At 43.0% G+C, this 27,131-nt stretch overlaps 1 protein-coding gene across 1 annotated transcript; it reads left to right on the top strand.

Moving 5' to 3' along the window:
- The first annotated feature begins 1,004 nt into the window (after positions 1–1,004).
- Positions 1,005–26,775, top strand: GNA13 (G protein subunit alpha 13). Its single transcript, XM_054393657.1, has 4 exons — positions 1,005–1,287; positions 3,337–3,563; positions 20,260–20,310; positions 26,203–26,775. The coding sequence occupies exons 1-4, from the start codon at positions 1,005–1,007 to the stop codon at positions 26,773–26,775; spliced, it is 1,134 nt and encodes a 377-aa protein (XP_054249632.1).
- The last annotated feature ends 356 nt before the right edge of the window (positions 26,776–27,131 follow it).

Below are 27,131 nucleotides of genomic sequence, written 5' to 3'. Positions count from 1 at the left end.
GTGGCATAACTGATGATAACTTTTTTGCACAGATGATGGACAGAACAATTGTGCTCAGGGCTGGGTCACACCAAGAGTGGAAATGTCAGTGTTCCATGTCCTATGGCACCCTGGGACATGGCTTAATGGCCATGATGCTCTTAAATTGATGGTTGGACTCGATGATCTTAAAGGTCTCTTTCAATCAAAACAATTCTGTGATTCAGCCTGTTATCTGTGCTGCCCCTCATGTGAAGGGTTGCCAATTTACAGGATAATTTTACCATAGAGCACTTAAAAATACCGTCTTTGTTTCTTTGAACTTAGGAATGGATAAAAAGTTCCACTCTTTTTATCCCTCTGCCCGCACACAGCCCCCAGCTGAAGCCCAGAGCCGGTGTGTTTGTTCAGTCTGCTGCCGTCTCCCAGCAGTACTGGAAAGCTCTTCTCAGAGGAGGAAAGAGGAAGTACATGCCAAATTGTTCAAAGCGTTTTAACGAAACTATTTTCTTTTTGTACCGAGAAAAAAAAAAAACTGCTTAGCTGGCAAGCTCCATCCTGCTCCCCTGACCGAGGGCTGACCTCCCCCAGCCGCTCGCCTCTCAGAGGCGGAGGGGCCGCGGCAGAGGGGCGGCGGCGGGACCGGCTGAGCCCAAGCCTCGTTCTCTCTCGCATAAATGCCTAGTTCACTTCGGTTACGGCTATGAACGCTGCGCTCCGGTAACAGGAACCGGAGCAGCGCAGCCGCCGCCGTCTTCTCCCGCCATTTCCTGCGAGGTTGCCGCTCGTGGGCGGGCGCGAAACGGTGTCACATGACACAGCCCCGCGCGGGGAGGGAAATGAGCTCGTGTCACGTGACTTAGGCCGCGAGTGCCGGCGGGCAGCGGCTGCCCCGTGGTCACATGACCGGGCGGGGGCGGGCGTCGGAGGGCGGGGTGGGGCGCGCGGCGCGCATGCGCGGGCAGAGAGCGGGCTGGTGCGGGCCGGGCCGGGCGGCCGCTCCCTCGCTGGCAGTGCTCGCTAAGATGGCGGACTTCCTGCCGTCGCGTTCTGTGCTGTCGGGTTGCTTCCCCGGCTGCCTGCTCACCAGTAGCGAGGCAGAGCAACAGCGTAAGTCCAAGGAGATCGATAAGTGCCTGAACCGCGAGAAGACATACGTGAAGCGCCTCGTCAAGATCCTCCTGCTGGGCGCGGGCGAGAGCGGCAAGTCCACCTTCCTCAAGCAGATGCGGATCATCCACGGGCAGGACTGGGACCGGGCGGCCCGTGAGGAGTTCCGAGCCACCATCTACAGCAACGTGATCAAGGGTGGGTGAGCGGTGGTGGCGGAGCCGCCCTGCCCCGCCCGGCACCGGGACGGCGGCCTGCGGAGACACGGCCCGGCCCGGCCCGGCTGGAGGGCGGGGGTGCCGCCCTCAGGGTGGGAGCGGAGGGTCCCTAGGGTCGGGGTTGCCGCCACTTCTGATATGGTCGGTGCTTTTGTTTTGGGCACTTTACTTTTCCTCCCGCAGAGGATAAGCGGCTCCGCGGTGCCGAACTTCAGCGGCTGGGGAGCAGCCCCCACCTCCCCCGGGCCCGCGGGATGTCACCTTAGCCCTGTCTGCGGGGTGCGGTGGGTGCTGGCCCGGGGACAGCCCACTGTGCCGCGGCGGACAGCTTCAGCTCTTGCCCTGGGAACAACGGTTTCGGTCTGTAAGGTCCCGAGCTTTGCTGTTTCCTGGAAATGCAAGCGCAGTAATGAGCGGTAATGGATGGGGGAAAGATGCACCTGAAAGTGCGTGAGGATGAGACGTGTCCTGTGCCCCAGGAAGAAGCGCTCACTGCAGTTGGCTTGAGTGGAAGAAACGTTGCCATCATGTTGGAAACTAGGCTGACACATCAATTAACAGACACCCGCACGCCGAGCCACTTTTCATAGATGTGTTGCCAAAACCTCCACACAGTTTTAGGAGCAGGGTCTTGATTTCACTGCTGTCATCCTTAATGGGTCATCCGTACTTTTTTTTTTCTCTCTCTCTTATCTAAGTCACTTGTCAGATTTTCCATTTGGACTGTGTAATGGCTGGACAAAGTCTTAACTAAGTTTGTCAAACAGCAAAGCATTGTCATACCTCAGCCCCTTCAAGAGCAGGGCTGAGGTCCAGTGGTTATTAAAGAGAATTCTTTTACAAACTGTCACAAATCAGCCTGGAGAAACTCTAAATAGCAAGGCAGGGGAAATCACTAGTATGTACGTTGACCAGGTTGTAGTTTATTAATGAAGTAAGGTACTTCCTACTCTGTGAAAGTATAGATGTAAGAACTGCAGATCGTTTTTGGAGGCTGCTTTCCTGCAGTCATTGCTTTTGACAGATGGAAAAGTTAAGCTTGAAAACATACTTTGGCATTAAACAAGTGTGTTATTATACAGTCATTTGTTACTTCATCTTAATTTCCTTATACCTCTCTCCATGCCTTTACCATTGCTTATTCTTTCAGCATTTTTTTTCTTTTATATCAGCACTGAAATTAGTTTCCCTGCATGTCCCTTATCAGTATAAGCACAGTGATTTATTTTTTTTAAGTCCTTTATAAGAGAAGTTTAAAATAGTAGAATATACAGAATATTTACCAAAACAACCACCAAAAAACTGTGAGGAAGTCTTAAGGTAATAAAACTCTTTCTGCATTTAAGCACCATAAATATACATTTTAGTAAGTGCTGTGATTTTAGGAGATACTGGCCTTACATCTCTGAAAATGTTAAAGGCAGTGATAACTCTATACAGGTTGCTGTAACTAGATACCAAGTTCATAATACAAAGGCTAGGAAGCCTTACATAAGCTGTCAGATGGTTTGATGTCTTCTGAAATAAGCTTTTAAATGTGCTTCATTTGACTTGTATTCATGCCAGGTAGAAGAGATTTGCTTGGTAATGGTGATTGGGGACTTGCTAATTAAAATGCCCCCTTTTTCAAGTGTTAAATTTGTATTGTGGATATTGTTGATCAGAGCCCTGTTTTTCTGATAGCAAACACCTGAGCTCTGATATTACCTGCAAATGTAGTGCTTTGAGTCAATTCCAGGCTGAGGCAATTGCCAGGCTGGATGTGGCTCTGGGCAACCTGATCTAGTGGGAGGTTTCCCCTGCCCATGGCAGGGGAGTTGGAACTATATGATCCTTGAGGTCCTTTCCAACCCTAACAATTCTATGATAATTCATCAGAAACTTGCTGATTTCCTGCAGGCTTGGATAGTGCTATTGAGCTCTGACAGTAGAGAGTGAGTGCTTTGTTTGAAACTTCACAGATTTGTAGGCTAGTGAAACCGTAGATGCTGAGAAACTCTAATTGCAACGCTCTCTTGTGTTGTTAAAGGTGTCAGAGTCCTCGTAGATGCCAGAGAGAAACTTCATATCCCTTGGGGAGATCCTGCTAACCAAAGCAACGGAGATACGATGATGGCTTTTGATACTCGGTCGGTCACGGTGGTGCAAGGCATGGTGGAGACAGCGGTTTTTTTACAGTACCTCCCAGCCATAAGAGCTCTCTGGGCAGACAGCGGCATCCAGCACGCCTATGACAGGCGCAGAGAATTCCAGCTGGTAAGATCTGCCTTTTGGGGGTTTTGACTGCTTATGATTCTTGTTCCTGTGGTTGTTGTGCTGTGAAGCACTGATCCAGCGGCCTCCTATGGGTCTTAAGAGTGTTTTTAATGGTACAACACTGTAGTATTGCAAACAGATGCATGTAGCTCCTTCCTCCTGCCTTATTTTTAAAAATGAGTAATAAAGAGCTTCTGACATAATTGTCCTCATTTCATATGTGAGAAAGGTGAGGTATAGAGGGCCTTTTATGTGTTGTAGCACAGCTAGTACCTGTGCAGTGTTTTTACCATATGATTATTTCCAGCCTTTGTTAACTAGTGCATCAACTTAAAAAAAACCCAACAAAACAAAAAAAAATAGTTTGCAGTAAGGGCAGGCTGAAGAGTAATTTGATTTTTAAGCAAAGATATGCATGGGTTAATGAGAAGAATTTAAAAACCACTCCCTTCTCTATTCCAATTTGAGCAATCTAGCAAACATTCGCTCTGTATACTTCCTGTTTAATTTTGAATGTCTGTGTTAATACTCATGTAATGAGATTTTTGTTAGATTGAAGTTCTCAGCTGAAGATGGAGTTATATAGTTTAATGGTGGGGTTGAGATGGAGTATACAATTCAATAGCGGGCTTGGAAAGGCAAAAGAAACATGTCATGGTCCTTGAGCTGGAGCTTTAACTGTGACAGCTGAAGTCCCTTTGCTTCATTTCCATACCAATACTGCAAAAGGAAGCAAAGAATTTAAGTTAAATTTGCTGTTTATTGGTTTATAAACTTGTGTAAAAAATGCCAGTGGCATAGGGTTTTGGGGCATGGGGGTTGAGAACCTTAAAATCAATTAAATCTGTTCTTGTAGGTCTCTTAAACCTAGGTGGCTTTGTGTTTTTATGTCTTAAAAACAACCTTTGTGTTAGTGTGAATCTGAACAATAGCTGCTGATGTCTCCTGTTGAGCTGTTATGAATGGTTGTGTAATCATAGCTTGTGTAAATAGGCTATAAATATGTATTGCCCTGATCATGGAATGTCGTCTGGAGATTGCAGAATGGGCAGGTGCTCCAGCAGCCTATCACCTGCCCAGCCTGCTTCTGAGCTGTGGCAGTAAGTGTCTAATGAGACCTGTTGCTCCTTGCATTTTGCCTTCCAAGTAGCAATCTTAAAAGGGCAATTGCTGAGCTACAGTCAAGATCCTCTTCTGGTGCAGATGTGACTTCTAGTGACGTAATTGCTGTGCTGGAGTGATCTGGTTTAGAGTCTGTTAAATAAAATGGTTTTGTCCTTGAGTGAGCATGTTTAGGGACTCGAGGCTGAGTAGCAAAGGAACAGGGAGCTATTACTCTTCTGTCATCTCAAGCCTCTGAGAAGTAGGTTCTTTCCATAACTGTAGCCTCTGTAGAGTTTCACTTTGAGTAGGATTTGAAGAGCGTGTTTTTCTGCATCTGACAGGAAAAAAAAAAACTATTGCTTTCTTGTGGAAATCCCTAAATCTGAATAATGTCCTCTGCAAAAATACACATGGATATGTTGTGGTTTAGGCAGAGCTCAAGAATATTTCAAGTGCTCTTAGTGGTGGAGTTGTGTCCTAATACTGATTTTTGAGAGTACGGTAACTGCTTTATTTCCTAAATCCTTTCAAAATCTCATCCTGAGATATTTATGCCAAGTTATAAACACAAATTAAAAAAAAAAGCTGAATGATGTCATTGTACTGAGTGCAGGCAGTGTGATCAGTACTGGCCAAGCACGCAGTCATGGTGTTACACCAGTGAGCTTCCAGTTTAGGTTATGACAGAGCCCTAGAGTAGCAGAGAGCTCCTGAAAGCAGTGCATGGCTCTGCTGTACCTGGTCATGGCTTGGTAAAGAGTGTTCAGAGAGTTGTGATGCATGCTGTAACATGGAAGGAAGGCACTAATGGTTAAATAGGGAGTGACAGGCAGACCCCAGTCAGGAGGAAGAGCAAGGGGAAGTTGAAGAGATGCAGACAGCTCAGTTGTGTTGAGTATTGACTCAAAGTAGGGATGCAAGACTGAAAATTGTTAGCAGTGCAGAATGAGGAGTAAGGGAGAAATACTGTTCTGCTTCCAGTTCAACTGTTATGGCAACTGGGGCCACACTCTTTTCAATGGTGCTCAGTAACAGGACATAGGGCAATGGGCACAAACCATAACCCTGAAAGTTCTACCTAAATATAAGGAAAACCCTTCTAAAGGTGCTGCAGCAGTGGAACTGGCTGCCCAGAGAGGTTTTGGAGTCTCCTCTGGAAAGATTCCAAACCTACCTTGACATTTTGATCCTGGGCAACGTGCTGTGGGTGACTATGCTTTAGCAGGGTGATTGATCTTCAGAGGTCCCTTCCAACTGTGATTCTGTGTGGCATGAACTGTGATGAAAGAGAGACACCAGCAATCATTAGATGAATCAGAGGGAAAAGTGGCATGAAAAAAGTATAAGATGCTGGGATTGATTTTTGCATTTGTAGCTTGGGCAGTTAGGAAGATCAGAGAAAGAGCTCTAACATTCAAGTTTCAGCATATACACGGTTGTAACTTAAAGATATCTGTACATTTGTGAGTGATCATTCAGCTATTCTTGCATTCTTTTTTGGTTTGTTTCCTCCCTAATCTTGCACTTGCAATGCCAGACATGATGCTTACAGCCTAAAGAAACAATGTGGTCTTTTTATAGAAGCATGGGAGGCAGAGGGGGGAACCAGAACTTGGTTATATTTTAATGGAATTAGAGATCAGCATTTCCATGCTTAGTTCATTGGAGTGTCCTTCCTCATTTTGTGAAGTGGTCATGGGGATAGTCAGTATGATTTATTTTCCTTGGTATAAAAATAGGGACCTTCTGGCCACTAACTGGTGTGAAAACTCATTAGTTCACTCTTGTCTGGTGCTTTAAAGCTGGTGAGAGCTAATTACAGCTTGGTGTTGTAATTGAAGTGCCCCTTCAACGCTTCTGGAGTGGTTAATATTGTAATCCCTCAAATTTTATTACAAGCTGAAGTCATTTGGGTGATTGGTCCACTCCCATGGTTAACTAAAGGCTGGTTCATCTCTGTAGCTTACTTCCTGTAACTTACACTTAAAATTCTGGTCATCCTCAAGCTTTCTCTCCATCCTACTGAGCTTATTTCTCCTACAGCCTCTAGTCAGGTGGATAACATGGATTAGTTACAGAGTTGAAGTCAGCCTAATGCTTTCTGACACCTCAGTAACGTTTCACACTTCTCATTGCAATTTGATTTCCAGTACAGAGTCTCCTGAAATGACTTGGATAAACAGAGCCATTATCTTAATTCTCTAACATGCAAACTAATTCAGCTAGACATTTCCTACCCTTTATAGCTATGCTCCTGAGCTATTCAATTCTGTGGTTTGCTGCTCTCACTGAGGTTGCTTTGAGGCACTGGCAGCTGAGGAGTGTCTGGTGGTGCGTGTCTGGTAACACGGAGGGAAGCACTTGTGAGGGAGAGTGCCCCTGTTTGTGCCCTGCCTCTGGGTTCCCTTTGTGCCCTGCCTCTCAGAGTACTTGCTGTAAAATTGAGTTTCTTGAATTTACTGTAAGAGCCATTAACAGTGAAACATTTTGAAGCGGTCTCCAGCAGTCTTCTGATTCTCTGAGAATGGGAAAGTGGTGTGAGTGGATTTCCTCAGATGCTTGATGAGGTTTGAGTGTTTTAAAGGTTTGTTCTTGTTAAAGATAACTTTTGGGTGGGTTTGGATGTTTGCTACCAGCAGTTGTTGATCAGTCAGACTTTTTGTCCTCTTTACAGATTACACTGAGTGTTGGGGGGGTTTATGCCATGAACCTGCCATACACAGGGGCAACAAGGACAATTTCTTCTGTCTGCTTTTGCACAGAACTGCAGACACAGATGATAGAGTAAGGATGGTAGGATATGCGTTTACCTCTGGATCCTGTTTATTTCTGTGACATGTCTGCAAGTGCTAGATCAGATTATAGAAGACAGGAAAAGGCGTGTTCAGCTTGAAGTCCTACTGCTAGTTCTGCTGCAGCTTCTCTGTAGCATTTTGCTGTTGCAAAGCATTTTTTTTTTTTTTTTGGAGAGCGTGTTTGGTTTACTGGAGGATTATATTTTAACTTACTCTGGTTGGGCTTTTCTGGTTTCTGCCTCTGCATATTGGTGGGGCTGTTGTACATGTAAGAACTTATTTCCAGAAGAGCTAATTTAATGGCTACTGCAAAATGTTAGCAAAATTGACCATTCTTTCAAGTGCATAGGCAACAGGTCATGGAAGTGTGCTTGGTTACAGAGTACTGATCCTGCAGAGGTCAGTTGTGTTTGAAGCCATGCTAGGTTGTCAGGTGTTGAGGTGGTCTTCTTTCTCAAGCCTGACTTCCCATCTTCTGAAACAGTTGTGACTTCAGAGAGACACTGATGTAGTGACCTTACAAGCACAGAATGTGGAAGAAGAGTGTCTTATTCATATTAGTTACACTGAATTTCAGAAGCCTTTCGACAGCTTGAGGCCTCTGTAATCTGTTGATACTCCTCTCAGTACTCATCCTTTGTAACCTCTCCACACCCCTGTGTTGGGAGGTAGGGATTCTTTCTGCTTTTCCCAGATCTCTTTGTTCTGGGGTTGGATGTTTGGTTGTCCTGCTCTTTCTGCTTGACATGTGTAGGTGGTGTTTGTCTTAGGACGTGAGATGCTTGAGTACATAAACTGGTAGAAAGTTGTGCCGGGGAGGATTAAGTTGGACATCAGAAAAAATTTCCTCACTGGAAGTGTTGTCAAACCCTGGAACAGGCTGCATAGGGAAGTGGTTGAATCATCATCCCTGGAGATGTTTACAAGATGTGTGGATGTGGTGCTGAGGGACATGGTTTAGTGGGGACTTGGCAGTGTTAGGTCAATGGTTGGACTCAAAAGTCTTTTCCAGCCTAAATGCTTCTGTGATTCTATGTTACCCTAGCACACGTGCCAGATAGAATTCTTCCAAGCAGGAGTGCTGGCAACTTTTTGGAGTCTTGTTAGCTTGTGCTAACTTTGCTGTGTGGTTTCAGTGCAACCTCTGAGGATGGAATTTTTAATTCAGGCTTGATCCAGATATCTGTTTATGGAGAACCACTGCTTTTAAAATGCAGACTTTCACAAGACAGTGTGGGAGCAGTGATGTGTTCTCACACATACTCTGGCTCCAACAAGCTCTGTCCTGTTGATAGTTGTGTACCTTAAGTTCCCTAAACATTTAGTTACAGAAGACTAAAAGGTGACCTAATTCTTGTAAAACTTTGGATTTCTGTAACTGAGCCTTGATTAAACAAAAGCAAAATATAAGTGTTCTTCCAAATATGCTGTGCATGCCAGCCACCTCTAAAGACTTCATTGGAAGAGACTTTCTCAGCTGTTCTCATGGTTTTAATGTGTGAACCTGTCCTCAGCATTTTCTTTTGAATCGGAGCAAACGTTAGCTGAGCTTTGCTGCTTCAGTGGCTCCCAGTGTAACACGAGACCTGGGTGCAAACACTCATTCAGAGCCCATTTCCTTGCTGCAAGACACTACATGTTAGCACCTGTAGAACACTCTCCTTGCATTACTTCACAGCATTTTGATGTAGCAATGGCCTCACCGTTCTTTGTCCACTTAGAAATGACTTAGTAAATACCAGCCCAGTCTCCACTACAAAGTCCCGGTATTCGTAGCTGTCAGCAAATCTCCATGCTGGCAAAACATGTGGTATGAACACAGCTCTCATCTTCCATCTATATAGGGGAAATTAATTTTGTACCTGAGGCAAAGAATATGGAGAGATCCTTTTCATATGTAAATATGGGATCCTTCAGGATTAAGGTGTGATGCCAGGGGCAGCTGTGGTTTCTGTTGCCATTCCCTAATTGGAGCTTGCTGTAGCAAGACTTCAGCCTTAGAGGCTGGCTCAGACTGCTCTCACTGAGCACACAGGACACTCAGGTTGTATTTGGATGACTGTTTTGCCTGTCTTTATTGAACTAAACTTCAGTTAATGATAAATGCTATTTACATGTTCTGATCTCATGCTGTTCCTCTTACGCAGAGCTAGCAGAGTGGTAGGAAACTTTAGCTTGTGGTAGCTGAGGAAGTTGCTTAAGAAAATGTGAGAAAACGTAAATGCAGCTGACCTTACTACGTAAGAAAAGGAAGAGAACAACTGTGCTGGTGTTTCACAGCAAGGTGAATCTCCATGTCGTGCTGTGTCTGCTGCCTGTCTTCTTTGGTAAATATCTAAACTGACCACAAATGGGTTGAGAAGTTCAGGAGGTTCAGAGCCTGCCCATTTGCAGAAGGGTGAACTATCAGTGGCAGTGCTGATACCACATGATGTCTTGTATTGCTCTGGAGTGCGAAGCCTTTGCTTATATCTTCAAGGTGAATAAATGGGTCATTGAACGCTAATATTAGTTAACAGCCTCAATCAATAAATGTGTTTAATCCAAACAAAAAAAAATGTCTGAATAATCTCGGAGTCCAGCCCTAGTAGTTTGAATTTAAATGATTGAATCAAGAAAATATTTAAGACCACGTCAACAGCTAAAGAAGATGCTAAATTTATTTCCAATATCTTCACCTGCATGTCTGCATTAACAATAAACATCAGGTAATACAGCTGGAGATTTGAGGGATTTCAGATGTGGAAAACACCCTGAATTCTTCATCATCACAATAACAACTTCAACTGTTTCACACAGAAGAAAAATTTTGGCCTATAATAGGCAGTGAGCTGCCTCTCAGAGCACTTAATTCACTCTGCCATGCTGCACTCTTCTCTGCCACAGTCATTCATGCCTTAAATGTTTTCCCAGCACTTCACAGTCTCCTCAGTTAGAATAAGTGGAATAACATGTTCCTCTTCAGTGACTTAACCAAGGAACTCAAAAGACCCCAAATTCTTTTAATGGATGAGGGGGACAAGGATGTGTAATGAGACAGGAGTTTCTGTGTCTTTTTCCTTTGTTTAATGATGCTGGAGGAATCACTTTAAACAGATGGACAGGAGGCTCGGCAGAGTGCCTGGAAGCTTCTCACTGGGCACATGATGGTATTTGATCACCCGCTGGTGATCAAATAAAGAGGATGCAGAATTTCCAGGCGAGGAAATGCAGTGCACTGACACCGTCTGGAATTCAAAATACTTACACAAAATAGTGTGTGAAAACCCCTCTGTGGTGGCTGATCTACTGAAATGTTACAGGTGGATGTATTGGGACCATTAACTGTTTTCACAAGCAAACAGTTCTGTAGTTGCTCAGTTAAGGTGGTGAAGGGGCTACAGCATAAGTCTTGAGAGGAGCAGCTGAGGGAACTGGAGTTGTTCAACCTGGAGAAAAGGAAGCTTAGGGGAAACCTTCTTGCTCTCTACAACTCCCTGAAAGGAGGCTGGAGTTAGGTGGGGGTCAGTCTCTTCCCACAAACAACAAGTGGTAGAATGAGAGGAAACAGCCTCAAGTTGTGTCAGAGAAGGTTTAGTTTGGATGTTAGGAAAAATATGTTCCCTGAAAGGGTTGTCAAGGCCTGGAACAGCCTGCCCAGGACAGCCTGCCCAGACAATCCCTGAAGAGATTTAAAAGTGGTGCAGATGTGGTGCTGAGGGATATGGTTTAGTGGTGCTGTGTTAGTGCTGGGCTAGTGGTTAGAATTGATGATCTTAAAGGTCTCTTTTAACCTTTATGGTTCTGTGATTCCGTAATCTCTAGTTTTCTATTTGGAGTTAATTTCTAGTATGAAATCCTGCAAGTGAAATGAAAAATTTGCAGTCTCTCCAATGTTGCTGCTGTTCAGGGAGCCTTGTGTACCTCACTCTGAGTGCTTTAGACACAGCTTTTACTCGTTGTTAAACTCACTATCATTTATGTAATGATACCTATAGATTTTTCACAAGATCTAGTACTGAAGTGAGTGCTGAATCTTGTCAGGGAGCTTGGAACAAAAGCTGATGCATTCGTAGGTCACCATTTGCAAACAAATACCAGAATTTAATTGAAATGCATTTTGCTAATTGAGGCAGAGGAAGGAACTAAAAAGCATTTGGTCATCTGGATTTCTCATGAGGCTGAAAGGAAGAACCAAATGTACTTGAAAATGAAATCCTAGGGATACTTCAGTGTGTGCATCAGCTCTAGGTTAGGGTTTTGGTTTTGAGACATTGTGATTTGGTTTACAGCCTATGCAATAATGGGCTTGTCAAGTATCTCAAAGTTCAGCGTGGCCAGCTTTAGTGGTGATACGTTTCTGTGCCAAATATTTGTGATGTTTTTGGGAGCTTTTGCCGCTCTTGTACAACTTGGAGGCAAGTAAAGCTCTAAATGATGGATGGCAGATTTGCAGACTCACTACTGCCTCAGTGTCAGATTAAATGCAGTTTGAGTTGCAAACGCATGAAGTCATGGAGCCAGTGGGTCAGTGCACTGAAAGAAGAGCAAATGTTTACAGTCTGGTTCCAGTCTGTTTTGTGTGCAAAACATCTGAAGTTTATATAGATGCTTCCCAGAGTGTAAATAGTAACTGGGAGGTGGCTGTTTCGCCTTGGTCAGTGCATGTTTTCCTAGGACTTTTAAGGCTGCATGTGTGCCTTGACTTGGAAAGTTTGTTTCACCAATGAAACTTGAAAACCTTTTTACAAAGTATCGAAAGTAAACTTTCTGGAAGATGAGTTTGGATAGCAAATTCTTACTGAGGAAGAGAGGAAAAAGATCTTTAAAGAAAGAAGTTGCACCTGATCTTGTGGAGAGCATATCCTAATTTGTTTTGATGGATTGATTTCTGTTCATGTTCTGGCAGACAGAAGCATCTTCATTAGATGCTCTGGTTCTGCATGTGTTATGTCCCTTGGGCCATTTAGTGCATTTCTTAATCCAGTTCTGAGGTCTGGAGGGGGCTGCAGTAGCTTTGTGTTTCCTATCTATGTGGAGGCATTGGTGATCCTAAGAAAAATGACAGACCTGGATAAATGCTGTGTATTCCTAAGGTTTTTAATGGTGAGAAAAGAGCCTCATCAGACTTTTAGGTTTCACTCATCTTTCTTACAACTCAAAGCTGTGCAGTTTCTTAAATTTTTAGCTGTTTCTAGAATATGGCACATCCTGCTTTCCAAGCACTCTTTCAAAGTGAGTTAGAAATATGATAACAAAGTGCTCAACGTGGAAGAAATTGTAATTCTGTAAGGTCTAATGGAATGCTGTTTCATGCCTAAAAGTTGTAGTGAGTTTTCAGATTTTAAGTCAGTTTTGTTTAGTATCTCGCAATTGCATCCCTTCCTCAGGAGAGGGGAGGAGTACCTAGTGAAGAAAAATGGAGCTGGATTTCTTCCCTCATAGGAAAGTAATTCAAAGCTGGAAGTTTGCTCTGTGCTATATTAGCCTGTGGATTAAGTTCTTAGTGCTTCATCCTATCTTCCTTTCATTAATTGGGATAGCATGTTGTATCTGAAAGTGTGGAAATGCTCTGCTGATTGGAGAAAATCCGAGTCTGAACTGTGTAGGTGAATGAGAGGCACTTCGCAGGGTGGTGGAAAGCTGAATTGAGTGCAAGAGGGAGAAGCAGCTGATCCTGGAGCTTTAGTTCAGTGTTTATTTCTGGAGTGCCATGTGTGTGGCCTGGCTAACCTCCCCTTTTCACATCTGTGGGTATGGCAGATGTAGGAGATCTGGGTACCCAGATGCTGCTGAGTGGGTGTAGCGCAAGAGCTCAGGTTGGCGTGCTCTGTCTTTCTCCATTTGTTATCCACATTTTGAGAATTATGGATTAATTGGATTAAACTGTAAATAGGGGATAATAGATTAAAGGGATATTATTGGGGTAAAACCCTTCTTAAACCCCTTCACCTTTTTTAATGCCATTATGCAAGAGAGTAATGTCAGTCATGAAATAAAACACAAGTGTGACACCTCCTTTTCTTGGTGCTGTTGTAGCTTCATGCTGTTGAGCACCCTCCACCTGATGTGATCCAGCTGTTCTGCTACCAAATGATTTGTGTCAGGACATGAAACTTTTCTTTAGATGGTCAGTTTGTGTGACCAAACACAAGACAGGTTTCACTTCTACACCTTGTGATGCAGTTCTGAGTGTTTGGAAGGAAGTCAAATACAACTGGAGGTGCACGTTAAAAACGCTGAAAAGAGGAAGTAAAATAGAGCTCCCTGAGGTGGGATGAGCTATGATGTGTTTTGATGGAGAACAGGATTATTTTGCACTCCTCTATAAGCAAATGTATCCTGTGTCTGAAACTCTGGTCTTACAAAGAAGCAGCAATTAATCCCAACACACTTAAATTTTAGCTTTGAAAATGGGCAGGTCAGATTTAAATGACTATTCAAATGGTAGAGCTGGAGAGAAAGAAGTAAGGAGATCCTGAAATGTCTGAGCTTGATGTGGTTTCTGTGCTTCAGCCCTTTTAAGGCTGGTCCACTGGCTGTGGTGCCCTTTTAAAGCTGTTTGTTCTTTCAGAGAGGGAGGGTTTGGTTTAACACAGAGCAGTTGGCTGGTCTGCACCAGAAATGCTGGTGTGGGCATGAATGGGGACTGCTTTGTTTTGGTGGGAGTGCCAGTTTATGCTGGGTTTAGCATAACTATGACCATAATTAACACTTAGAGAAAGGAAACATCTTTCTCTCCAGGAAATGTGTTTTGTGTTAGCAGCTTTCAAATATTTTGACCCAGGCCTGCAGTTTGGTAAATAAATTTACTGTTGCTTACCTCAACACTTTTCCCTAAGTACCGTTAGCACCCTTATTAAAAATCAGTTATTGTGTCTGCTCATTGTAAACTCCCAAAACACTGCTAATAAAATTGCTGCTGAGACAGGGAGCAGCATAGCAAGTATAGAGTAAGGGAGTGGCAGTTGGGAAACAAATTGTTTCACTTTAGGAGATACCAAGCAACTTGTTAAATTGCTGCTATAAAATATGGCCAACATCTGGGGTTTAAATTGAGTTTTTTGAATAAAGGAAGTGTAGAAGTTTTGTCCTATTTTGTGGACTGGGGCATGTTTGGAAAGGGAATCCTCCTGAGAAAGCACTGGGAGGAGTGACTGATGAGAGAAGTTAATTTGTAGAAACCTGAAAGCTTTGAAGGAGCCAGGATTATTTTATCTGCCTCCAAGTCTGAGGGCAGTAAAAGAAAACAAACCAATTAAATGTCTCAAGACTCAGTTCAGCAATTTCTAGTCAAACAACTAAGAGAATTGTGGATCTGAGCTCAGGAATATAATTATAGCTAGGTGCACTCACAACATAAATCTGTCACCTGCCTCGTTTGTGTAACTGTGGACATCCTTCATTTGGGTGGAGAGGGAGGAGGTTGTACTGCTCTCTGATACTTTTCCCACTAGGAAATCTGCATTGATTTTAACTAAAACACTTCAGCATTAACTATCTCTATGCTTATTACTGCCGTTTCCAAAGATATCTGATGAAACTTTAGGAGCCACACTATTGATTTGCAATCAGTCTTCATTTGAGTCGGCTTGGGGTGAAGTGTCAAGAAAATAAAGGTTAGAGATTCTTTTCTCTGGATTCTTTGCCAAAATCCTCAGATACGGATTTACCTGGATTAGGTCTCTAAGAGGAAGAAGAAACAACCAACCCTCTACACAATGATGTATATGCTGTAGGATTACTAGGGGATTGTATGATGCAGAATTTTAAGGATCTGGTTGTTCCTCCCTCATCTTTCTTCTTTCAAGCTGCTTTTCCCTTATTATGGATGGTCTGATTTGTGTGTCAAGTTAGGCATGTAGACACCAGCCTAAAAACTTTGCAGTTACCTGTTCTTCTTCTAAACCAGGCTTTTATAAAAGCTTTTTTTGTGGTTGTTGTTTGTTTGTGGGTTTTTTTTGTTAAATAACATAGGAAAACTTTGTTTCTTTTTTTCCCAGAAATTCAAAGTCAGGAGAAGAAAACATTTTGGTGGTTCCTGTAATTCTCATCTTGAGTTACTAAGTTATGTCTCCTTTTTTCTTTAAATATCTGATTTATTCTTTCAGATACTTGAGTCTTGTCAGTTCAGTATGTTCCCCTGAACTTGCAGCCAAATGCAGATAGCTTGATAAATTGTGCTTCTTTCTTTAAACCTCGTGATGAGCAAATCTTTATTTGATGCTTCTTCTGTCTGTCTTTTTAAGTGATTGCTGTTGGAAAAAACATAGCGGCTGTGTTCCCTTAGAACAGCTAAAAAGCCATTTTGGCTGTGCTAAGGGCTCAACAAATCATATTTAGGTTGCTGACATTGTTTGCATGGAAACCAAATAAATTGGTGCCACTTCCTGGGTTTAAAAGATGTGTTCATCTGCTGTATATTTCATGTAGTCTTTTTTTTTTTCCTTCTTTTTTTTTTCCCCTCCCCCAAAATACTTTTGTGGTTACTTTTGCTTTAGGCAGTAACTAGCAACATTTGAGACCATAATCTTTTCTCTGTGCCATGTGTTGTTTATAAAAGATAACTGGTCTGGTTTACTTCAGATGGTCACACCAGCACAGTAGAGTACCCTCTTATCCTACTGGTAAATGAGCAATTTGTGTTGTAATCTCCTCTGTACCAAGAGTGCACGATCTAAACCTGGAGATATTTCATTGTGCAGGCATGAGCAATGCTAGTTAAAATAATACCATGTTTCTAAGGGAAGCTGATGTTGAAACAGCAAGTATCTTGATAAGAGCATGCTCTAGTTGTGTTTTTGTAAATCACTTGTATGTTCATGATGAAATGACTTGGCTTGGCTGCCTTCAGTGAGCATCACAAGACTCCAGGAGACATGCAAGCTGGTTTGAATCAAACCTTTCTGAAAATGGAATACTTGACAGTTGTGAATAAAGTTATTTAACAGTCAACTTCCTGTGGTTTACATGCATTTCTGAATCAGGAGGAGGCTGAAGGGCTGCAGCTGAGATGTGTGTGCTCCATCTGAACAAAGAAAGGACATCTTCTACAAGCAAAGTGATTACTTAACATCTGATATTCTGATACACTACTTACTTCAATATTGTATTAAAAGAGCAAAAGCACAGTCACCTCTCACTGGGACTTCCTTGAAGCTCATGTGTAGGCCATTCATTCTGTTGCATTGCTGTGTGTTCAAGAAGTTTGCTTTATTGCAATATGTCAACATGCACATGAGAAATGGGCTCAGCCCTCCAGCTGTCACTTCTGTGGAATCTTGGAGCCTGGGCTTTGACTAGGAGGAAGCAGGCAGTGAACAAGTAAGGCTCAGTGGTACAGTCCCTGCAGCAACAGGTCATTGGTAACATTCAACCATGCTTTACAAGCCTGCAGTTTAGAACTGCTCAACCGTAAAAATTACTTTAAGGGGTTGACCTGCATTTAAAAACATCCAGAAGTTCACCTGTGACTGACTGAACACCTTTACATCTTGACTTTTAAGTTTCCATAGTATGTGCTCACAGAACATGGGTGTGAAACCAAGGAGAATATAATGGAGAACTACAGAGTTTCTTAATAGGGCAGATCCTGCAGTTTCTCAGTCTCATATTGATTTTCGTCCTTGGCATGGCTTCTCTGTGGCATGACAGCAGCAGATTGCTGCAGTGGCCACGTGGCAGGGGCTGGACGTGGTGAGCCACACCAGAGTTAGTGGGGCACAGTGGGGAAACCAAGTTTCTTTTTTTTCTAGTCATGTGGGGTAAACCAGAGAGTTTGCAGTTTGTCTAAAGGGAAAAATTAGGACATAAAAACTGTTGGATTCCCAGAGCGAGATCTTGTTCTAATAGCAAGAAAAACTTGCCTGGACCAGAAGCTGCCTTTGGAGCTGCTGTTGTACAGCACTGTGAATTGCTCATTTCTTACTCAGTGTTAGTAACTGCTGGCATTAAGGTTTGGTTGTTGTGTGGAGGCTTTTTCAGTGAGTTTCTCTTCATTAGTGCATAAAATACGTAGATTCATCCCTTTGGAAAAGGATGAGAAGTCCTGCTTGGGTGCTTTGTAGTGACACTTTTGTGAAGCTTGCTTTGAATGAGTCAAAACTCTTCAGCTCTACAGTAGTGCATTCTGCTAACAATTTGTTAGCCCTGGTAGTTTGCTCTTCAAGAATATCTGTAGTTAGCAGAGCTTAGTGCTAACAAGATGGCTAGGTCAGCTAGAAAATTACCACTAGTGAAGGCTTTCATAGCTGTGTGGTATACAGAGGTGCCTGGAATGGGATGATGAATTTGAAGCTGTTGTAAGTTCTTGATGCCATGCAAATTGATAAAAGCCAGTGATCAAACAACTTTTATCTCAAAGTAGAGAGCTGAGTCATGTTGGTGGCACTTGCTTGGTGTGTCATTAGTTGTCTGCATAGATTTTCATAAGGGAAGAGCCCAGTGACTGAGCCAAAGATGTTGAGGAGGGAAACTGGAATGTCACTGCTTTATAAACTGTATTATGCTTGTACCTGGTTGCTTTTGTAGTTTAATCTCTTCAGATTCTGAATGGCCACCTTGATACCTGTCTGCCATTGACTTTGGTATGTGACAGCCCAGATAGCTGAGGAGTCTTCCTGATGTGCTTCCTGGCAGTTACACTGCTGCTGGGTGCCTGGCTCTAGAGCATTTCTGTTGCTGCAGGCCAATGTATCTTGCATTCATGTTTTCAGGAAATCCCCTCTTCTGGGAAGCTGCTTCTGGGGATGTTTTGTGACCTTTACAGGCTGTGGCTTACTGTCTGCTCCAACTGCTCAATCCACTGCAGCAGCAGTAAGCCTTGGGACTTAGAGAAGAGGTAACTCATGTTACTCTTTCCAGAGCTGGGGAGCTAATGCTTCTTTAGGGAGTAAGCATTGCCATAAGTAGGATAAAAAAGAGCTATCTAAGATTAAAATATATGTATATATGCATGCATGCACACACATGCTTCCAGCCTCTGAGGTCCAGGTATTCTAGAATAAATACCTTCACTTAATGAGGCTGAAATCTGGCTGATTGGGACATAGTCCCTGGGGGGAGTGAAGGTTTGCCAGCTCCTACTAGGACCTAAAAAAGAAATTAAGGTCAGACTTAAACTTTATTTTTGTCTTAATATTCAGCTACAGATAGTGGACTTAGTATTTGGAGCACCTGAATTCTGATCCTGTTAGTCCTGCTTGGGAGGCTTGATGGATTTGTGCATCAAGGTTGTGTGTTTTTATTTTTAGTGAAATAGGAATGCCCTTTCCATGCACTTTCCTAGGTGGATTTCTGAAGTGCTGAAAAAGATGTAGGTGTAAAATCCTGCTGTCACTGCAAGCAGTGCTGCTGTGTACCACCAGGCCTTACAGTGGTTAATGTTCCTGTTGCAGTTTGTCACCCTAGAGAAAAATCAGTCATGTTAAGCCAAAGATAAACTAAAATAAGGTAGTGGAACTGTGTTGGACTCCTTCCCTGCAGGTGTGTCAAGCACAAGGCATGTTTCAACCAGAGTCCCAGTCTTGCTCAATTAAAAGTTGATGGTCAAACTGCACTCTGAAAGGTGTGGTATCTACTTGTGTTATGTAACTTATTTTAGTAGCAAATGTCCCTGGCTTATGTGTCTACCAGAACCCTTTCTGGGATGTTCTTTACTCTAACCTACTTTTCTGCTTAGATGGCATGGTTCAATTGTGAGATTTGATGTTCTTCCTAGATAACTTAGAGTTCAAATTGAAGTGAGGGGAAATCATTATCAGGGTGTAACTCCTGTCCTAATTCAGTCATCTGGTTTAGATGCAGTCACCCCAGCCTTGGATGCTTCTTGAATTTCTCAGCAAGAAAATTCATCAGAATTCTTGGTCTTCTATAAAAACACAGATGGTTCCTTTCTGTGTTTACTATAAAGTAATGCAGTTACAGCTTGATAGTCAAGAGCTTTCAAAAGGAAACATGTTTGTGCTTCTGTGATGATGCTGAGAATCCTAGGAAGGTGCTGCTTTCCTTTGCAATAAATTCAACCAGTGCATTACCTATTGTAAGTGAACTCAGGTTCAGCAGCATGCTTGTAAGGATTCTTCCTTAATCCCAGTACCCTAATGGAGTTCAGGGGAATTGGCAGTAGTTCAAGCTCACAATAAAAGATCTTTAGTTCTGCGTTGCTGAGGGGATTAAATATTGCAGCTCCTATTTGTGAGGGAAGTGGTGGCTTGAATCTGGAAGATAACCTGGTGATACCGTGCAGTATGGCAGTGTGGAGCTCTGCTCCTTACTCCCACAGTAAGGAGTTCTCCTCCAACTTGGTGTCTGATAGGAAACTTGAGTAAAATGCTTCATCTGTTGTGGTTTCTCATCCTCCTTTCTGTGAGTCATTTGCTGTGCTTGGGGGGAAGTACCTCTGTGAATGGGATCTATGGCAACACAGTTACAGATTAACTTGTACTGGAATGCCTGGATGTCCAAGCTCTTCAAAGCCTCAGAAGTATTTAATATATCTTTTTTTTTTTCATAGTGAAGGTATGATTGCTTCCTTGATACTCCCCATGGATAGCACTGTAGGATTTATGTAGCAATTCTAAACCTGGAAAGAATTTAACTATTTTAAATGTACTTACCTCTGCTTTTAAGCTTAACTATTAACTGGTCTAAAAATAAAATGTCAGTTGTGTTCTTGGGATGGCTGCTTTTAAAAATGGCAGTGATTAAAGCTCACAACACTTTAAACCTAGATTTTGGTAAATTAGCTGGACTTCAGAATGTAAACTGTTGGGATCAAGTGTGACATTTACTTAAATATCCATTTGCTTTGTTTTTAGGGGGAATCTGTAAAGTATTTCTTGGACAACTTGGATAAACTTGGAGAACAAGTAAGTTCTTTTTCCTTTCATTCTTGAGTTTTAAGTAGCCTTGATCTCTGGCTTTTAAACAGATGAAATGTAGTTAGTGTCTATTCAAAGAACTTTACTTAACTTTGACTATCCCATTATCTCAGCAATTCATCACTGGCATGTCAAAACCACAGGGCTATGTGAGGGCCAAGAGACTTTCTGGAAATAAAACTTCAGTAGAAATTGAAGAAAAAAATAAATTCCAAATGCTTATCCAGTCAGCAGACTGTTTAAAATAGCTCTTCAACACTAATTGATATCCATAAATCACAGAATGCCAGCTTGGAAGGGACCCCAAGGATCATCTGGTCCAACCTTTCTAGGTAGTAGTGAAGATGAAATGGGCTGACCCAGGACCCTGTCAAGCTGAGTCTTCAAACTGTCCAGTGCAGGGGAATCCACCACTTCCTTTGGGAGATGGTTCCAATGCCTGACTGTTCTTATGGTAAAAATTTTTCAGAGTGAGAACTGAGTGCTGTTGGTTTTAAACATCCAGTTAGTAACACTAAATGACCTTTAAGGTCTGTTGCAACCCAAACCATTCCAGTTATGAACACTAAAGTAAATCAGTACACAGCTCAGTGGTACCTTTCTGTAGTACCTACTTTAAAACAAACTGGATACAGAGTAAAATCTGTTTTCTCTGAGAAAAAAGTTCTATAGAATACTTTTTGCCAGGGATGTTGGTTACTGCTTGACTGGGGAAGTTGTGTGCCACGCAGTAATGGAGTATTGCAGAACTGGCATGTGGAAAAACTGCCTTTAGAATAGGATGCTTCAACTCTGTGGGGAGGCAGCTTCTCCATGGTTGTTTGCAGCTGATGAAGGAATCCAAACCACTTCAATTGAGTCCTGTTACATCATGCTTAATTTCATTTTTCTTTTTTTTTTCTTTAAAAGATAAATTTTAATTTTAAGAGAGACTATTCTTCTGCTTTGAACTGTTAATTTTTCTAGCTAGAGTGCTGGTGATCATCTTGAAGAATGCTGATGCTTCCCAGATAGTGTGCTTGAGACCTCCAGCACTCACTCTGAGTGGTTTGGGTTGGAAGGGGTCTTAAAGATCATCTAGTTCCAACTCCCTGCCATGGCCAGGGACACCTCCTAATAGACCAGGTTGCTCAAAGCTCCATCCAATCTGGCCTTGAACACTTGCAGAGTTTGAGTCTCCACAACTTCCCTGGGCAACCTGATCCAGTGCCTCATGGGGAAGAATTTCTTCCTAATGTTTAATCTTATTTTGATTTGATCTTGAGTTACAAGGCAATAGAACTGCCCTCACTTAAGTAATTGCTAAACTTTTTGCTAATGGTGGATGTCTCATGGTCTTTGAATCCAATGCCAGTTTAGTTTCAAAAGTTTGGGGTTTTTCTGTTTGTTTGGGTTTGTTTTTTGTTTGGTTGGTTGTTTTCTTTGGCTTTTGCAGCTTCTTTTGAAAGTTACTTATTCAGAAACTGTGGTCCCTTCTTGATTGAAGCATGAAACTTGAAGTGACTCGAGGGTTTTTTTATACACACACATTCATTGTAGGTCTGATGTTGCTGTGGGAATGTTGAGCTCTGAATTACAGCTTTCCTGGTTTAAAGTTAGACCAAAGGATGTTGAGATATAGAAGAACTCGTTGACATCTGCTGCATAGCAGATGTTAGGTCCTTGTGGAAGAAGTGGCAGCTAAGTTCTTTTACCAAGTGAAAGATTTGATAGGTTCTTCTGGTTTATTCTTATCTATATGCAAGATTTGTCTAATGATTATTTCCCCAAACTGCATTAATGGAAGTATTTTACTGCTGTTATCTCTTATCTGATAGAACTGGGCTGGTCTGCAACTAAATTGGTTATAAACAGATAGAGCTGCCATTCATGTGCCTTTAGCTGAAAGGGAGCTTAGGTGCCTGCTGCCAAAAGGGAGCTGATGATAACAGCACACAGGGAAAAGAACTTAATGTTCAGATTTAATCAGATCAGCAAAATAGGAGTAGCTGGCTGCATATATATGCACGTGGGATCAGCTGGATTCCTTGTAACTGTTTGTTGTTATTTCCACTGCCAGCACAGACTATATGTATTCAAAATAGCTTGGAGAGAGACACTGCTTTCCATGTTGTGATTAGATCTTATTCATGCCTTAAATTCTAATTTTCAGCTAGGCAAACAATGAAGTGATAGCTAAAAGAGCCTACCTGAGAACCAGAAGACCTTTAGAAGAAAAGAGGCTAATGAGTAGGAGGAAGGAGTCAGAGCACACATTCTGAATCAATATGAGAGGGAGAGCTGCACAGAAAATAGAACAAAAACATCAGCAAATCTTCCCACCCCTCCCCCCCTCTAAAAACAAATAAACAACCCTCACAGCAAACCATCACCTACAAAGAAATCCTAACAAACAAACAAAAAACAACAAAACAAAAAAACCCCACAAACACAAAACCCAAAACAAACAAACTGAAAAACCCCAAGCATTCAACACAAAGGTGAGAAGGAAAACAGTCAACATGAAAAATTAGGTGAAGTGTGGAAAAGGAGAGAGTCTGCTTGGGGATGACTGTGGGGAAAGTAGTGACTAACAACGAAAGGACTTTGGAAATGATCATCATCGTGTCGAAGGAAAAGATGCACCAAATGCAGCAGTCTCCAGCTATGGAAAATGGGATCAACAACGGGAAAGGGCTAGTTCAAAATTGCTATAGTGACAGAATCACAGACCGTTAGAGGTTGGAAGGGACCTCCAGAGATCAAGTCCAACCCCCCTGCCAAAGCAGGATCAGCTGGGGCAGTCCACACAGGAATGCATCCAGGTTGGTTTTGAAGGTCTCCAGAGAAGGAGACTCCACAACCTCTCTGGGCAGCCTGTTCCAGTGCTCTGTCACCCAAGCATTAGTATCCCAATGGCTTGAGGGACAAAACATAATCATCCTTCAAAAAGATAAAAACCTGGGGATTTCTTGGGAGCTGGTGCATTCAGTTGCCTGTAGCTAAATGATGGCTGTTTCCCAAGCACTTGACTTCCCGTGTGCTCCTTGCAGTGGTCATCAGAGCAGCCATTCTCTGATGTAAACCATGGTGGGTCTCCTGCACATGCAGAACTTGGAAGGATTTGATTTGTGGTTGCAAGTGTGGAAGGAATTTTAAATGAGTAATACTCGAGAAGGAATTTGTCAGGAATTTGAGGGATACGCTCCTTGTTCTTGAAAGCTTTACTGAGTAAACATCACAGGCCAGCTCCCAGCTTTGTTCTCTGCTTTTCAATGTTGAAGGTATCTATGGCTTTGCTTATTATGTTAATCGATTTTATTCATTTACTTCCATCATTTCAATCGCTCGTGATCTTCCCTAAGACTTGCTGGTTTTGTTCTGAGAACCTGAGATTAACTTCCTGAGTAACAAAAGATTGTAAGTTCCTGTTGGAAAGGTGGACTTAAGTGTTGACACTGTGACATTCTCTTGTCTAAATGTTAACAACCACCTTTACTCCAAATCCCTTCACGTGTGCCCAGTGACATTTGCTGCAGTCACTCCATTCCTCTGCTTGTCCTCCCTCTCGGACAGTTTGGGGCAGAAAGGACTCAAGATAAATGTAACAAAGAGGAAAAACCTTACAGCACTTTAAAGTTGCTTCCTTTGGTCAGACAAGGGAATGGCAGCACAAGTCTGTTGCTCAGTTCGGAGAGAGCACAGCGCTGCTTTAGCAGTTCCACTCTGCTGCAGAGTGTGGGTTTGGGATGTGTAAGTACCAAGCAGAAAGTGCAGGGTGGGGAGTCTGTGCTTCAGAGAGCTGCTTTGTAATTCCTGCCACGATAAAAATCAGTGCCTTAGTCATGGGCAGCTCAAATAAAGAAACCCAGGAGTTCAAACAAATCTCTTTTCTCTCTCGAGCTAGTTTTACTTTTTGAGCTTACAGAGTAAAGCAAAGTGGTCCTTGAGTTTTTGGAGCCTTATACTCACTTCTTGAGTTCTTAAGGGCTGTGGATCAAACTTGCCCAACTGCCTTAAACTTGGAATACCAGCATTTGAATTGGTGTGTAGCTGTGTGTTTGTGCCCCCCACCCTAGACTAGTAGTTGAATCAGACTTTCTGGTCCATCACATCTCTATGAAAGCTCCAAGCCTGGTAACTGCCACTGTCAAAGGAAGATCATAGATCATGCACTAAGAGGAGACTGAAACTCACAGAATCACAAGGGTTGGAAAGAACCTCTGGAGACATCTAGTCCAACCTCCCTGCTAACTTCTGAAACCTAAATCACTGCACTGAAGCGGTGTGAAACACTAGAAAAATGTAAGAAGAGTTTTCATAACAAGTGAACAACAAAGCTTTGCACTTCAGCATCAGCCCAGCTGTCTGTTGTAGAGGCACTCTTTAAATAGCAGAGAGGTTTGGACCAAATGCAAAGTGCAGTTCTAAGAATGAAGAAACCCCTGAAACAAGTCTTGAATTTCAGGCTGTCAAAAGCTGACTAATAAAAATTCCTCTTCCTTTTCACATCTGCATCTGTTGGTGATGACTGTTCATGGTTAGAAACCACCCATCCTGCCTCTTCAGTTCTGGGGGGAAAGGCAGGCTGAAGATGCAGAAGAACATGGGAGGAGCTGAGTGCCCCTAGTTAAAATGAGATATTAACCCTGGTTACTGATTTGAGAAACCTGCTTTAGAGCCTATTTCCTGCACAACAGTGTTGGCAGCCAATATGTTTCCCAGCTTTGTGGGAAGAGGATGGATGAAGCACAAAGAGATGAGGGAAAGTGGCATGAGGAATTGTTGGCACACATCTCAGGTGTTATGGATCCTTGTCATGTGGCAAATGGAGAGCTTCAGTTCTCTGGAGTGCATGTTTTGATTTAGTACTGGATGTATTGCCTGCTTGGGACTCTGGATCTCTGCAGAGTGCTTCTGTGTTAGCTGGAGAGTGTGCAACAGAGGTTACAAAGATGCTAAGAGGACTGGAGCATCTCGTTTTCAATGGAGAGGCTGGAAGACCTGGAGTTGTTTAGCCTGGAGAAGAGCAGCCTGAGAGGGGATCTTAATGCTCAGCAAGAGCTAAAGGGTCAGGGGCAAGAGGATGGAACCAGATTCCTTTCAGTGGTGCCCAGTGACAGGACAAGGGGCAACAGGCACAAACTGGAACCCAGCAGGTTCCTTCTGAACCTGAGGAAAAAATTCTTTGCTGTGAGGGTGCTGGAGCCCTGGAGCAGGCTGCTCAGAGAGGTTGTGGAGTTTCCTTCTCTGGAAAGATTCCAAACCTGTCAAGACATGATTCTGGGCAACCTACTGCGGGTGACCCTACTCACTGCAGGGGGGTTGGACTAGATGATCTCCGGAGGTCCCTTCCAACCCCTGCATTTGGTGATTCAAAATCTGCTGCTGTTCCTCGGCAAGCTTTTCTCTTGATTGCAAGTCAGCTGCAATCACCATGCTTGTGACTTGTATCCTAATCACAGATCCACAGATTGCATTGGGTTGGAAGGGACCCTCAAAGGTCATCTTGTTCAACCCCACTGTGGTCAGCAGGGACACCTCCAACTAGATCAGGCTGCCCAGGGCCACATCAAGTCTGATCTTGAATGCCTCCAGGGACAGGGCTTCAACCACATCCCTGGGCAGCCTTTTCCAGTATTTCACCACCCTTATTGTGCAGAACTTCCTCCTGATGTCGTCTTAGTCTCTTCTGCTCCAGATTCAAACCATTGCCCCTTATCCTATCCTTACAAGCCCTTCCAAACAGTCCTTCCCCAGCCTTCCTGTAGGTCCCCTTCAGATACTGAAATGTGGTCACAAGGTCTTTCTTTTTGAAAAGGTCTCTCTCTTTTTTTTTTTTTTCTCTTTTTTTGTTTTGTTTTGGTTTTATTTTTATAAACTCTCCTCTACTTCTTTTAGGATTACCTTCCCTCCCAGCAAGACATCCTGCTGGCACGGCGACCCACCAAAGGGATTCACGAGTACGACTTTGAGATCAAAAATGTTCCGTTCAAAATGGTCGACGTAGGCGGGCAGAGGTCAGAGAGGAAACGTTGGTTCGAGTGCTTCGACAGCGTCACATCGATACTGTTCCTGGTTTCCTCCAGCGAGTTTGACCAGGTGCTGATGGAGGATCGGCAAACAAACCGCCTGACAGAATCCCTGAACATTTTCGAGACGATAGTCAACAACCGGGTGTTCAGCAACGTCTCCATCATCCTCTTCTTGAACAAGACGGACTTGCTTGAGGAAAAAGTACAAAAAGTCAGCATCAAAGACTATTTCCCAGAGTTCGAAGGGAATCCCCACTGCTTAACAGATGTCCAAAAATTCCTGGTGGATTGTTTTCGTACTAAACGCCGGGACCAGCAGCAGAAGCCCCTCTACCACCATTTCACCACTGCTATTAACACAGAGAACATCCGGCTAGTTTTCCGTGATGTTAAGGATACCATCCTCCACGACAACCTCAAGCAGCTCATGTTACAGTGATGTGCAAAAAAAAAAAAAACAACCCACAACAACAACAAGAAGAAGACTTTTTTTATCTGAGTAACTTTTGTGTGTTGGGTTGGTTTGGTTTGGGTTTTTTTTTTCCTGAACTAGAAGTTTACAGCAGGAGTAGAGAAATGCAGATCCTGTCCGACTTCTTGAGATGTGGCTAAAAGCTGCTGCTGAACACATTATTGCCAATTTCTGCAGAAATTCAGGCTTAAATCTCTTCCAGTGTAGCTTCAAGTTGACTCGAGTTGTAATTTTAGAGCAGGCCTATGTGTAAGTTACCTGTAAAGTGAGAAATTTGACCTTTTCCAAAGGTGTATCTTATCCCAGAAAATCCATTCCACCTG

This window comes from Indicator indicator, chromosome 29, assembly GCF_027791375.1.
Source record: "Indicator indicator isolate 239-I01 chromosome 29, UM_Iind_1.1, whole genome shotgun sequence".
Classification (NCBI taxonomy): domain Eukaryota; kingdom Metazoa; phylum Chordata; class Aves; order Piciformes; family Indicatoridae; genus Indicator; species Indicator indicator.
The sequence above is the reverse complement of the archived record's forward strand: the minus strand, read 5'-3'. Positions and strand labels throughout refer to the sequence as shown.